At 39.3% G+C, this 12287-nt stretch overlaps 1 protein-coding gene across 7 annotated transcripts in view; it reads right to left on the minus strand.

The window, feature by feature from the left end:
• The window catches only part of NPHP4 (nephrocystin 4), a 205788-nt gene that overhangs the window by 137920 nt on the left and 55581 nt on the right, over positions 1–12287 (minus strand). For all 7 annotated transcript variants that reach the window (XM_030222550.1, XM_030222549.1, XM_030222546.1 and 4 more), the window contains 3 exons: positions 10044–10180; positions 7067–7248; positions 4623–4749 (listed from right to left, as the gene is read on the minus strand). In XM_030222550.1, coding sequence (XP_030078410.1) covers positions 4623–4749; positions 7067–7248; positions 10044–10180 — 446 coding nt within the window. The remainder of the gene's footprint in view (positions 1–4622; positions 4750–7066; positions 7249–10043; positions 10181–12287) is intronic.

The raw sequence follows: 12287 nt of genomic DNA on the forward strand, positions 1-12287 counted from the left end.
CTTGTGTGGCTGCCTCATTTTGCTTGTCAATGAAGTAAAGGAAGAAAGCAGCAAAGGAAAACAGAAAAAAAGAAAACAAAAAAAAGACAGAACATACAGGCTCTGATCAACAAGTCAGCCTGAAAATTGCTTTTTGTTTCTTTTGAATAACATAAAAGGCATGTTTTAATTTGGCCTCAAATTAAATCACATCAGAAAAATTCTGAACTTTTAAATATATAATGCTGAACAGGGTAATTTCATGAGATCTATTTTCTTTTATCAGAGCAGCACATTTCCCAGATTGTATTGTACTGTGATTCCAAGCATCTTATTAACCACATTTAAAGAACTGGTACCTGTGGTGATTTGCACAAAGCCAGCTCATTCACAAGGCTGACAATTATTTTATTTGGTTGCTCAATCTATACATATTTGTCAACACATTATGCATCAGGATATTTTCCAGAGAAGAAAATGCGTGTTTGTCAAAATGATGTTGATTGCCGCATTTTATTCACACATTGAGTCTGTATTCCATTTAACACAGTCCAAGCAGTTTACAAGGTGCTCTCTTGTTTCTTTCTATAATCCTCTCAATCTTGTTTTCAACCTTTTCTTTTACCTGCAAAAGTGGCCAAAGTTACAGAGTTTTGCACACGATGGGATGACGGATCCAGAGGTGATGCCTTAATAACCTCCTATGAAAGGCTTCTCTCCACCAATGCAGGGGACAGGAAGAGAGCCTGGATATTTAGGTTAGATATTGTATGATTAATAAAGCTGAAGCTATCTATATTTACCATTTGAAATCCAGAACTTATGTATTTCTTGTTTGTGTGTATAGTGTTTGTGAGAGGATGTTTGAATATCATCACGGTCTACATTGCTGGCCTCCTTTAGTTCAAGAAATGGACACAAACCTGGTACAAACATGTGTTTAAAAAAAGATATTTCTTTCTTTAGCTATGAAGTGAACTGGTTCCCTGATGTAGCACACTGAACCCAGCTTAGAAAGATGGCATCTTTCCAGATGAAACCGTATTGCTATTGAAGCTTTTTTTTTTTTTTTTTTAAAGTTCACATTCAGGGAAATATGTTCATTTTTTTTTTGCACCTCTCTCATTTAGGGGTCCTTTTACTAAGGTGCGCTGAAAAATGGCCTGCGCTGATGTAGGCGCGTGCATTGGACGCATGCAGGTACATTTTTCAGCGTACTTGCAAAAAGGTCTTTTGTTGGGGGGGGGGGGGCGAAAATGCACGTGCGGCAAAATAAAAATTGGCACACACCCGTTTTGGGCCTCAGTCCTTACCGCCACCCACTAACTTAGCGGTAAGGTCTAACGCACTAACCGGGCCAATTACCGCCCGGTTAGCGCCACGCGGTAGAATATAAAAAATATTTTCTGCCATGTATATCGGACGCGCGTAAAAAATGGAATCACTGCCTGTGGCTTGTGGTAGTCAGGCAGTAGTTCCAAATTGACATGACTTGGACACGCATAGGCGCCTATGCGCATTACTAAAAGGGCCCCTCAGAATCTTCCCTAATGGATAAAAATGTGGTTAAATAATTTTGTCCTGTGGAGAACGATTCTTGTTGTGATAGAGGTGGTATTTTGAGGTGGTGCTCAAATATTAAGTGGTTGATATGTGTATTTTTACTTGTTCCCTTTAAAATTATTCCTCCCTCTCCTCTATTTCCTTAAAGTGGACTTGAGGTAAGTTATGGTTTTGAATTCATTCTGTTTTTATTTAAAGTTATTGTTATTTCTTTATACAGCTGTTCACAGCTTGTATGTCTAGCTCTATATTTTTGGTTAAATTTGTAAAGACAAATAATTCTATCTAAAATCTTTAAAAAGAGTGAGACAGAGAGAGGAAAAGGAAGGTCAAAAAGGTCAGGGTGTTTGTGTTGAGCTCAGTGAAAAGACTTTCAACAAGCTAGATCTAAAATATTAGGAGTACTCTCTATACAACCATCATTGTTCAAGGGGTCTGGTTAATACCAACATTGAAGGATCACTTTTCGCCAAATTTGAGAGTTGTTTTTCACATCATGAGGTTACATATTGGAATACGTTCAAAACATTGCCACTGTGGCTATCAAAATAAAGATGCGTATTAGTTTTCTTTCCACTGCAAATTACTCAGGGATTCTTTTTCTAAGGTGCGCCAAAAAGTGGCCTGCACTGGTGTAGACACGTGAATTGGACGCGGGCAGGTTCATTTTTCAGCGCACATGCAAAAAAGACCATTTTGGGGGGCTGAAAATGGACGTGAAGCAAAATGAAAATTGGCACATGTCCATTTTGGGCCTGAGACCTTGACCATTTGGGCCTAGCGACACATTGACTTAGTGGTAAGGTCTCACGCATTAACTGGGCGGTAATCGTCAGCACGCGTACAATGACGATTACCGACCGGTTAGTGCTGCTCGCTGGAAATTTTCCGGTACATGTAAAAAATGAAATTACCACCCAAGCCACGTGGTAGCCTGGTGGTGGTTCTGAACTGGCGCGCATAGGCACCTACATAGCTTAGCAAAAGGGCCCCTTAGTTGGTATCATGTGGATTTTTTTTTTCTTTTTTGTTACAACAAAATAAACTTCACCGATATAGAGGGGAAAAGCAGTTAAGAGTAATGGGATGAAAACCAGGGAAACCCATGGCTCAAATCCTACTTTGCTCACTGACACTCCTTATGATCTAGACTGCAAGCTTTTGTAGGTAGCAACTTATTGTACTTAAATTACTAAAAATGCTTGGGGTACATGAAATGAAGCGGTATATTAAATTCAATATGTAAATAAGTGATCTTGAGCATCATTTAGAAAGAAAGGCTAAAATCTAATTATATTATGAAAACATCAATTTTATAATATTGTGGTAATTATTTTGTGACATTATGGCCCCTATTTTAGAAGCATCACTATGTGTAAATAGCAACTTGATCCTTAGTGATAGAACTACAAGATTATCGCTAGGGGTCAAAGGTGTTGTGAGGGAGTGAATGGTATAGGGGCAGGTGTCCTTAGGAACACTCCCTCTCTGAGCTTGCAGTTTAGGTGGAGCTAAACCTGCCATGTCAGAGGTTTGAGTCAGAGGGACAGGGCTCAGGCAACGAGGTGGTTAAATTCCCCAAGGCAGAACAGTTCAGGGAGGCCCTGAGGCAAGAGGTCTCCAGGAGAGAGATCCAGAGTGCAGAGAGATCCCGAGTGCAGGGATCTCCTGGAGGGAGGCTCCAAGTCAAGCAATTCTCCCTCAAGTGTTAGCTGGGCTGCAGTACCGTGGAGGGAGTCCCAGGGAAGCAAGGCGTGGCCCTAGCTCAGAGGTTTGCATGAGAAGGATCAGAAGACTGCAAAGGTAAAGAGGAGTACCTAAATTTTCTATGAAGACCCAGGTCCTGAGTGTCCTAGTTGGAGCCAGGCCTGGAACTTATGTTTGAGTAACTGAAATTTGCACAGAAGACTTCAGCTATTTCTACGTTTTCTTTGATATATCAGCATTAATGCAAAATCAAGAGGCTCTAGTTCCTCCCTATAAGGGAAGGACTATGGACTGGTGAAGGATATGGATGATATAAAAAAAGGCATTGTTAATTTTCTACTGATAGATTAAAAACAAAAACACTACTGCATTACGAGTTGGAGACACTAGAAAGTCAGGCAAGGTATTTGAATCTACAGTTCCTGAATGCTCCACAAAGTTCCACTTTTGTCTCCCTGGGACTTAAGAAATATCTCCCTGAGATGTTGCCTATTTAGCCAGAAGCCGTTCCTTCAGTCAAAATTTTCTTCTTGCCTAAGGGCAAGTCAAAAGCCTAAGGACTGTGGAGCAGTACCCACTCAATTACTGATGCATAGACTGGGTGTGGTAGGGCTATTGGCGTTTACATCTACAAAAGAAGAGCAAATGGCCACCCTCTTGGTCAGTTTTCTATTTGAGCAAGACTTGAACATGGTTGAACGGATTTATTTCTAAAATGCTTAGTCACTGTTCTATGGTCGAAGAATTTGGATTTTTCTTCATCTTTCTAGGTTTATACAGAAGGAAGACTTTCTTAGAGACACACTATGAATCAGCGCTTTAGGTGCCTCATATAACCTTTGTTTGTCTTGTAACTGCATTATTAAACTACAGCTTGTCAAGCTGGTATTCTCTGAGCCAACAGTTAAAACACTTCCTTGATTTTAAATCACTTGCAAGGGCTGCTTTAGAAGAGGAGAGCACTACTCTAATTAGAGAAGCCAAGAGGAATAGTGATTAGCAGCATTTTGTTTAGGTCAGACATTATCTTAGATCCCTGTGTTTGTTAAATTTCCTTTATATAGCTCTGGGATTATTGGTTTACTCCAATCCCCCTCCCCCTCCCATGTATAGTGGGCTGCTCTAGGTGCACATAATATTGTTCTTCCTTTTTCCTTTATTTCTTGTAATTTAAATGTCTGTGCCCAACCATTATGTTTTCTGATGCCAACTTACTTTGATATATTTATGGAAAAAGTTTAGAACCAAAAATTCCCACAAATATTAATCAGTAGTTTTGCTTCTTTTGATAACAGAAAAATGCTTCCAGTATTTTCCTGTCTATGATACTAAACATCTTTTTTAGAATGAAGTTACAATCATAAGATTCATACCTTTCCATCCACTCCACCAACACCTGACAAGACATATTCAAGCTGAAAGACTACTGCAAATCCTGGGTGATTCACCATCTCAGTTAGACGGATCCGACTCCTTAATACCAGCACTGGCATTGAAGAACTGTAATTGAAAACAATATAAAAATGTTCAAATACCATTAAACTTTTATATATCTTGTATCAATGTGGGGGAAAAGCCATTTATCCTGTGTGAACTATACTACATGATATATGAACATGGCCTCTGTGTACTGCTTGCTATCAAATTGGATTAAGAAAGAAACACATCAATCAGAAAGAGTTTGGAGATGTGTTTCTCTTCTTCTCGAGTTCTTCTAAATTGTTAGTCTACTTCCCAAATAAAAGTACCAGCAGATATCATCATCTCCCTCAAAGTTCATACATTATCAAATAGCTTGAACTGAGAAAACTGGATTGATTGACAGCTGGGTGTATAATGTCATCTGCATAATTAGATACTAGATTACAGCAAAAACATTTACTATTTACTAACTTAAAATATACAAGAAATGAAATTGAAAAATACAATATAAGAAGTGTGCTTGAATAGCTAGAAAATATTGGTTTGGAGAATATTTAAACCTCTTTATCGACAATTTTTATAAAATCAAATGAAGACACACTGAGTCCTATAATATAACTAGGAAAAAATGCCCGTTTCTGAGCGGAATGAAACAGGCACTAGCAAGGAGCCCCCTCCCTCCGTCCCTCGAAGCTACTTGCCTTGTTCGCTGTGGGCCGTTTCGGCCCTCGAGTGTCAATAGCTCCGCCCTCGACGTCATGACGTTTTGACGCGAGGGCGGTGCAGACACTCCAGGGCACACCGGATATCTCGGGCGCCTCAACTTCCGTGGAGGCTTCAGAACGTTGGGGTTGCCTTTTATATATATAGATAATGTACAAAGTGCATTCATGTCACTCAGGTGCCCTTTTAAAAAGCAGTAGTAACCCAATGCGGGCTTACCACTCGCTAAAAAGGAAGTACCGCTGGGCTACCTCAGCAGTCGGTGGTAGTACCCACTCCCAGCTCGCCATCATAACTGGCGCTACAAAAATATTTTTATTTTTGTAGAGTCGATGTGTGCCTGGCAGTAATCAGGAAGTACCACACACTGCCCAGTTACTGCCAGGTTAGTACAGGAGCCCTTACTGCCACCTCACTGGGTGGCACTAAGGGTTCCCCCACGAAATGAATGTGCGGCAATTGCCGAACGGCCATTTCCTGAAGAAAAGAAAGACCCTGCCTTTTACCTGCTGCAGTAAAAAGGGGCATTGTCGTGCATCAAAAACATGTGCTGATGCAAGCACAGGCCCCCTTTTGAAGTAGTTTGGAGTAGCCTAGTGGTTAGGGTTGTGGACTTTGGTCCTGGGGAACTGAGGAACTGAGTTCGATTCCCGGCACAGGCAGCTCCTTGTGACTCTGGGCAAGTCACTTAACCCTCCATTGCCCCATGTTAAGCCGCATTGAGCCTGCCATGAGTGGGAAAGCGCAGGGTACAAATGTAACAAAAATAAAATAGATACTATTGGAGATTCTACATGGAATGTTGCTACTATTGGAGGTTCTACATGGAATGTTGCTATTCCACTAGCAACATTCCATGTAGAAGGCTGCGCAGGCTTCTGTTTCTGTGAGTCTGATGTCCTGCACGTATGTGCAAGACGTCAGATTCACAGAAGCAGAAGGCTGCGCGGCCACATTGGTGATCTGCAAGGGACGACTTCTACATGGAATGTTGCTACTATTGGAGATTCTACATGGAATGTTGCTATTCCACTAGCAACATTCCATGTAGAAGGCTGCGCAGGCTTCTGTTTCTGTGAGTCTGATGTCCTGCACGTATGTGCAGGACGTCAGACTCACAGAATCAGAAGCCTGCGCGGCCACATTGGTGATCCGCAAGGGCCGACTTCTACATGGAATGTTGCTAGTGGAATAGCAACATTCCATGTAGAATCTCAAATAGTAGCAACAGTGGAGGAGTGGCCTAGTGGTTAGGGTGGTGGACTTTGGTCCTGAGGAACTGAGTTCGATTCCCGGCACAGGCAGCTCCTTGTGACTCTGGGCAAGTCACTTAACCCTCCATTGCCCCATGTAAGCCGCATTGAGCCTGCCATGAGTGGGAAAGCGCGGGGTACAAATGTAACAAAAAAAAAAAAAGGGGGCACTAAACTATTGATCTGATGAATAACATCATATTAACTTAAGAAAACACTGAGCTGTCTCACTTATGATTTACTAGGCAATACAACATAGAAACAGGATTAGAAGGATTTCAGTTTGAGCTCAAGTACTCCAAACTATCGATAAGCAGAGCAGCACAAAGCTGTCCATTTTCTGTTTTTAATAACCATTTAGCTGCAAATAATATATTTTTATTTTTAACAATATACAAGTTTTATGATAGCATAAATACCTGGATTTGAAGTTAGCCTCACACTTCTTGTTAAAACTAGCAGATCGTCCTCGTAATGCTTCCCTCTCTGGCACAACTATGACCACGTGGGGCTTTTGAATAAAGCACAATCCATTGTGTACCCCAATATGGAGCCGCCGTTCTTGAATCACAAGACTGTTGCCATCCGGCATGGAATTATCCTATAAAGCAACAGAGACTACAGTTTAATTTGTAAACCACAAAGCAAAAACCAAAACTGCTTTCAAAAGCAAAGGTGATACTTGTTGTAAGGATGATGTTGTCATACATTAATTCAATTTAAATGTGTTAAAAAACTAAACTTACCTACAACAACTGGAGAAGGCGAGATTAGAATGAATTACTTAATTTCCAGTTGCAAAACCTTAGAGAAGTACATTTTGACTTTGGCAACAACTCAGGACGTATGACAGCCCAGAAATTGAGGAGACAACAAACTAGGAATAATATTCTGCAAACTAGGGATAACTAGGAAAAGATTCTTGTCAGTAACGGCCAAATTCAACAGAGGTTAGTGGAATATAATTAACTACACAGGCCAGAGCACCACATGACTAATGAGGTCAAAGAGGGAAACCTGGGTAGGGTTAGATAGAGGGAGGAAGAAAAAGAGATAGTGTCCAAAACAATCTTCTCTTATGAAATGCTTTGGGTTATAAAATCTCTAGTAGTAGGAAAGGACCTAAAGAAAGGAGGCTTTACCATAACATTTTATAAGGTGTTTGGTACTCACTTGGCAGCCCCCCCAACATGTATGTTCAATTCATTGGAGGAAATGGAATTGATGCCTGACTCCTTGAGAGTAGCAGGAGTAGTTATTAATCATAAGCAGGGTATGACGTCCACTAATTGCAGCTCCTATAGACCACCCCCCCCTTCTTCCTGATGCAACCCTTCCCTTCCCTAAGGGCCTCTTTTACAAAGGCGTGCTAGCATTTTTAGTGTGCGCTAATTGCTAGAGATGCCTATTTATCCCTCTGGGTGCCTCTAGCATTTAGAGCTAAAAACTAGTGTGCCTTTGTAAAAGACCCCCTAAATGTTTTTAGTTCTTTTCCCCAATTCTTTCCTCCCTACTTGCCGTTCCCTTTCCCTTCCTATTTAATGATTTTGTTTTAAAGTTGTAAACCAGATAGACTGATGGATATGTTGTGATATATCAAGCGCTGTAAAATAAATAATTATTTATAAAAATCAGAAAAAAAGTCTTAGGGTTAGATTCAGTAAATGGTGTCCAAATTTGGGCGCCATGAAAAATCGACACTTAACACTATTCTATAAACAGCACTCTGGGTTAAGCGCCTTTTATAGAACAGAGCATAATGCCAATTCCTGCAACTAAAGTAAGGAACCAGGACTTACGCCTACTGAAACCAGGTGTAAATCCTGGTATGGATCCCCCCAATTACGTAATACTGCACATAACGTTTTTGTAGCACTGGAAATGGCACGCATTGGGGGTGGGAACTACTGCTGTGCTGCTGAGGTAGCCCGGCGGCATTTCCCTTTTAGCGAGCGGTGAGCCCATGTTGGCCTTACTGCCGCTTTGTAAAAGGGCCCCTCAGTAAGGTGTCATTACCAGTATTAGGTCTGTAACTCATTTCTTTCCTCTTAATATTTCAAGTCACACCAGTACAGTAAAATGAAAATGTCTGTGTTACAGAACCTAGATTAACAAATATTACTCCCACATTCTCATTTTGAAGGCCACAGGAATTTTCAAGCAATATACAGTGCTGCAAAAAAACGTCTTCAAACCCTTACAACATTTTTCACATTCTGCTGTCTAAAGAATAAAATTTAAAACATATTTTATCAAACTTGACAGACCTCCTATCAAATGTCTATGTAGTTTACAATAAAATATTAAATATATAAAACTAGTTTACATCTCAGTTATAGGAGAGAGATCAGAAACATTAAGGCAGAAGAAGAAATTAGGTCATAGTTCCCGTGCAGCCAGCAAAACATCACTGTACTCCCAAGACTTAGAGAAAAAGCTAATGAAAGTCAACTAACGGGGAAAATGAAGTCCAAAAGCCAGCCAAAAGTAAGGTGTCCTTGAAGCAAATTTACATTTAAAATTCTGATCCGAGGTGTATGGGTAGATCTTTCCAAATACAAGCCACGTACAATGAATATTATCATAGCAAATCTTAGTGAAGAATGGGACTACCAGAAGATTTGGGGTAGATCACAATGAACATGACAGAACATAGATAATGATGAGGCTACACAGAAAATGTGAAAGACCTGTATAAAATATTCTATGAACCAGAGTTGCAATCTTGAATGGAAATATATGTGAAAGGGGTGTCAAGAGATGCTATTTCAGAAGCAGGGTCATGTGATCAGACATTTGGCCTACTTAATAGTTTTTAATTGTTCTGGGAAAACTGGAGTCTTGATGTGGGATATCTTTAGGCCCTGATAAAGAGCACTGCAATAGTCTAATTGGCAGAAGACAAGTTCATAAGCCAAGGTATGCAGAGCCTTGGGATCAAAAATGTCCCACACAGAACGAAGAGTCCAAAGAATATAGAAGGTGCTCCTCCCTAGAACATTAACCTGGTCAGAGTGTTATCAAAGATCTCCCTTAGCATTTTGGTGCTGTCCTTAACATTAATCCATAATCCACATAGCTTGGGTACAATGGGGAAAGAAAACCCTATCCCTATAGAGAAAAAGATGGCCTCATCTTCATTCTTCTTAGGATTCAATTGTAATCTATTCTCATTAAAGCAGAGGTTTAGATCACTGATTGACACTGGAAATGTAGGGTATTTTGTGTAAAAGAACAATTACATAAATATTACAAAAGTAATTAAGAACAAGAAACAATAATTGCTTGATTGGATAAGTCTTCACTTGTCCTGATTCACTGCAACATCTCCTTTAGCCATCGAGTACTAGTGACCATAATTATTAGCCACCAAGATGGTTTTATGATAGGTATTACCTTCAGTAAGCGGTCATGGTTGAGTAGTTCCAAAAGTTCTCCTTCAAATTTCTCTAGTGATGGGTACAGCTGGAGGGACAGCTTATCCAAGTGGCATGTGACCACTTTCTGCAGTTGTGGTTTCCGTAAAGCATCATCTGGAAAATAATTCATAGCTTTGTATATATACTTTCTACCAGGCACAATGTATGAATGCTTGTGCATATAAGGGAGGAAAGTAAAACGACGAGGAGAGGGAACGTGAGCAATTCTAACTATCACTAAGTAAACATCTGATTGCACTATTTGGATTACTGCTTCATTATTCTTATTTTTACGACTGATCTGTGCTTGCTTTTGTGTCTTTTCAAATGCAAATCTGTTGAAAAAAATATTACACTTCTCTTTCAGTATAATTTTGGTTATTTATTCCTCCATATGTCTCTTTAAATTATGTTTTATTTAAAAAACAGATAGAACAGAGCTATAATATTAACGGCTAGTCTATAAGGAAGCAACAAATGCAATCCTTGGGCCTATAAAAGGAACAAACTGTCATTAACTAATGGCATTACACTTTAATGTATTAAAACTAATTCAGAAAATGAAACTCTGTGAAGTCAGGTAATGGCTAGTTCTATTATGGTAATAGTTCATGGGTTTTTTAAAAATTAATTTTCAAAATAGGTATTTCATTAAATTTATTCATTTGCAGTCCATTCATCTCTCTGGTTCTGAGCAGGTTACAAAAACATTAACAATTATAAAATACATTTGTGACATGAAACATACTCCAAACTCAGCACATAAAATATGTAAGTCATCAGTGCATTACTAAATTGTTTCATAGAAGGCCATGCTGAATTTGTATGCTTTCAGCTTTTTATTAAAGTGAAGTACATCCTGTTTGAGCTTAGCCTTGTACACCAAACACACAAAAAAATACACACACGAGTAGAGAAGCAACAAGCAAAATAAAATGAAGAAACAACCAATGGATCCTTTGGATTGGAATGAAATGCATGATCAGAATGCTCTCGCTGTACCAAAGCTGACAGATAAAGTAGAAGGGTTAGACTACTTCAAAGTTTTAAACATCGTCAAAAACAATGAACAAAATATGTTTATTTTGAAATTTAATGAATTGCCCATCTGCGGCACTACCAAATCTAGGCAATTTACAATCACAAAACAACAGAAAAGGAACTCCATTCAAATACAGGAAAGAAAACAAGAATCAATCATACAGACAACACAAAATTAAAACATCAAAAAATTTAAAAAATATTTAAAACATGTTACAATAATCTGAAAGTGCATATATTAGGAGTCTATGGGGCTCATTTTCAAAGCACTTAGCCTCCCAAAGTTCCATAGAAACCTATGGAACTTAGCCTCCCAAAGTGCTTTGAAAATATGCCTCTATATATTACTGAGGAAGGAGGAAAAGATCTCAGATGCTCAGCTACTTTTATCAAGAGAATGTATCTTGAAATACGACTGCCTATTTGAGAGTTACTTGTTGCGCTCTCGTCACAGGTCTGAAAAACCTCCTCCTCTTGTTGTTAATATTGATTTTTATTACTTAAGCAATTTTTATAATTATTTTAATTGTATCAAATCGGCCTGAAAGCTATAGACTTAACTGGCTTGTAGGTCTCTTGATCAGCTCAACAGGGCGTTACTGTTTCACACTGGTGTTCTCAAGAGCTTCACTTGTACCTTTCCAAAAAAAAGTCCTTTCTGAGATGCTTCAGCTACTGTCCTTACTATAATGGTATGTGCAAAACTAAATGCCAAAAAAAACAGAAACGGGAATACAGCCTCTAGGGGAATCCAAGGAATGCAACACAGGAGTAGAGGATGACAAACCGAATTCCAACCTGGCAGTGAATGTTCAAAAATTCTTTATTAGTAGAGGGCATTTCTCTGGTGAACAGAGTGGAGCTTTCACCCTGAGGTTTATATTCATCAGTAGGGTCAGTCCTATGTGAAAATCTACATCATTTGAAGACATTGCTCTATGGACATGTGTAGCAGACTCAATTATCTGCACAAAGTCAATGAAGTCATTACATACAATAAGTCTGCCACCAGACTTGATAATAGTTCTTCATTAAGAAGCAAATTAAAGCTGCCCATAACAATTATGCTGTTCAAAACTTGAGAAAGATGTTCTAAAAATAGAGGAATATCCACAACCATGCAGTGAGTGGGGGAACATAGTACAAATTCCCCATTTCCCAGTACAGACAAATGCTATTT

The sequence above is a fragment of the Microcaecilia unicolor genome, chromosome 13 (assembly GCF_901765095.1).
Source record: "Microcaecilia unicolor chromosome 13, aMicUni1.1, whole genome shotgun sequence".
NCBI classification, from domain to species: domain Eukaryota; kingdom Metazoa; phylum Chordata; class Amphibia; order Gymnophiona; family Siphonopidae; genus Microcaecilia; species Microcaecilia unicolor.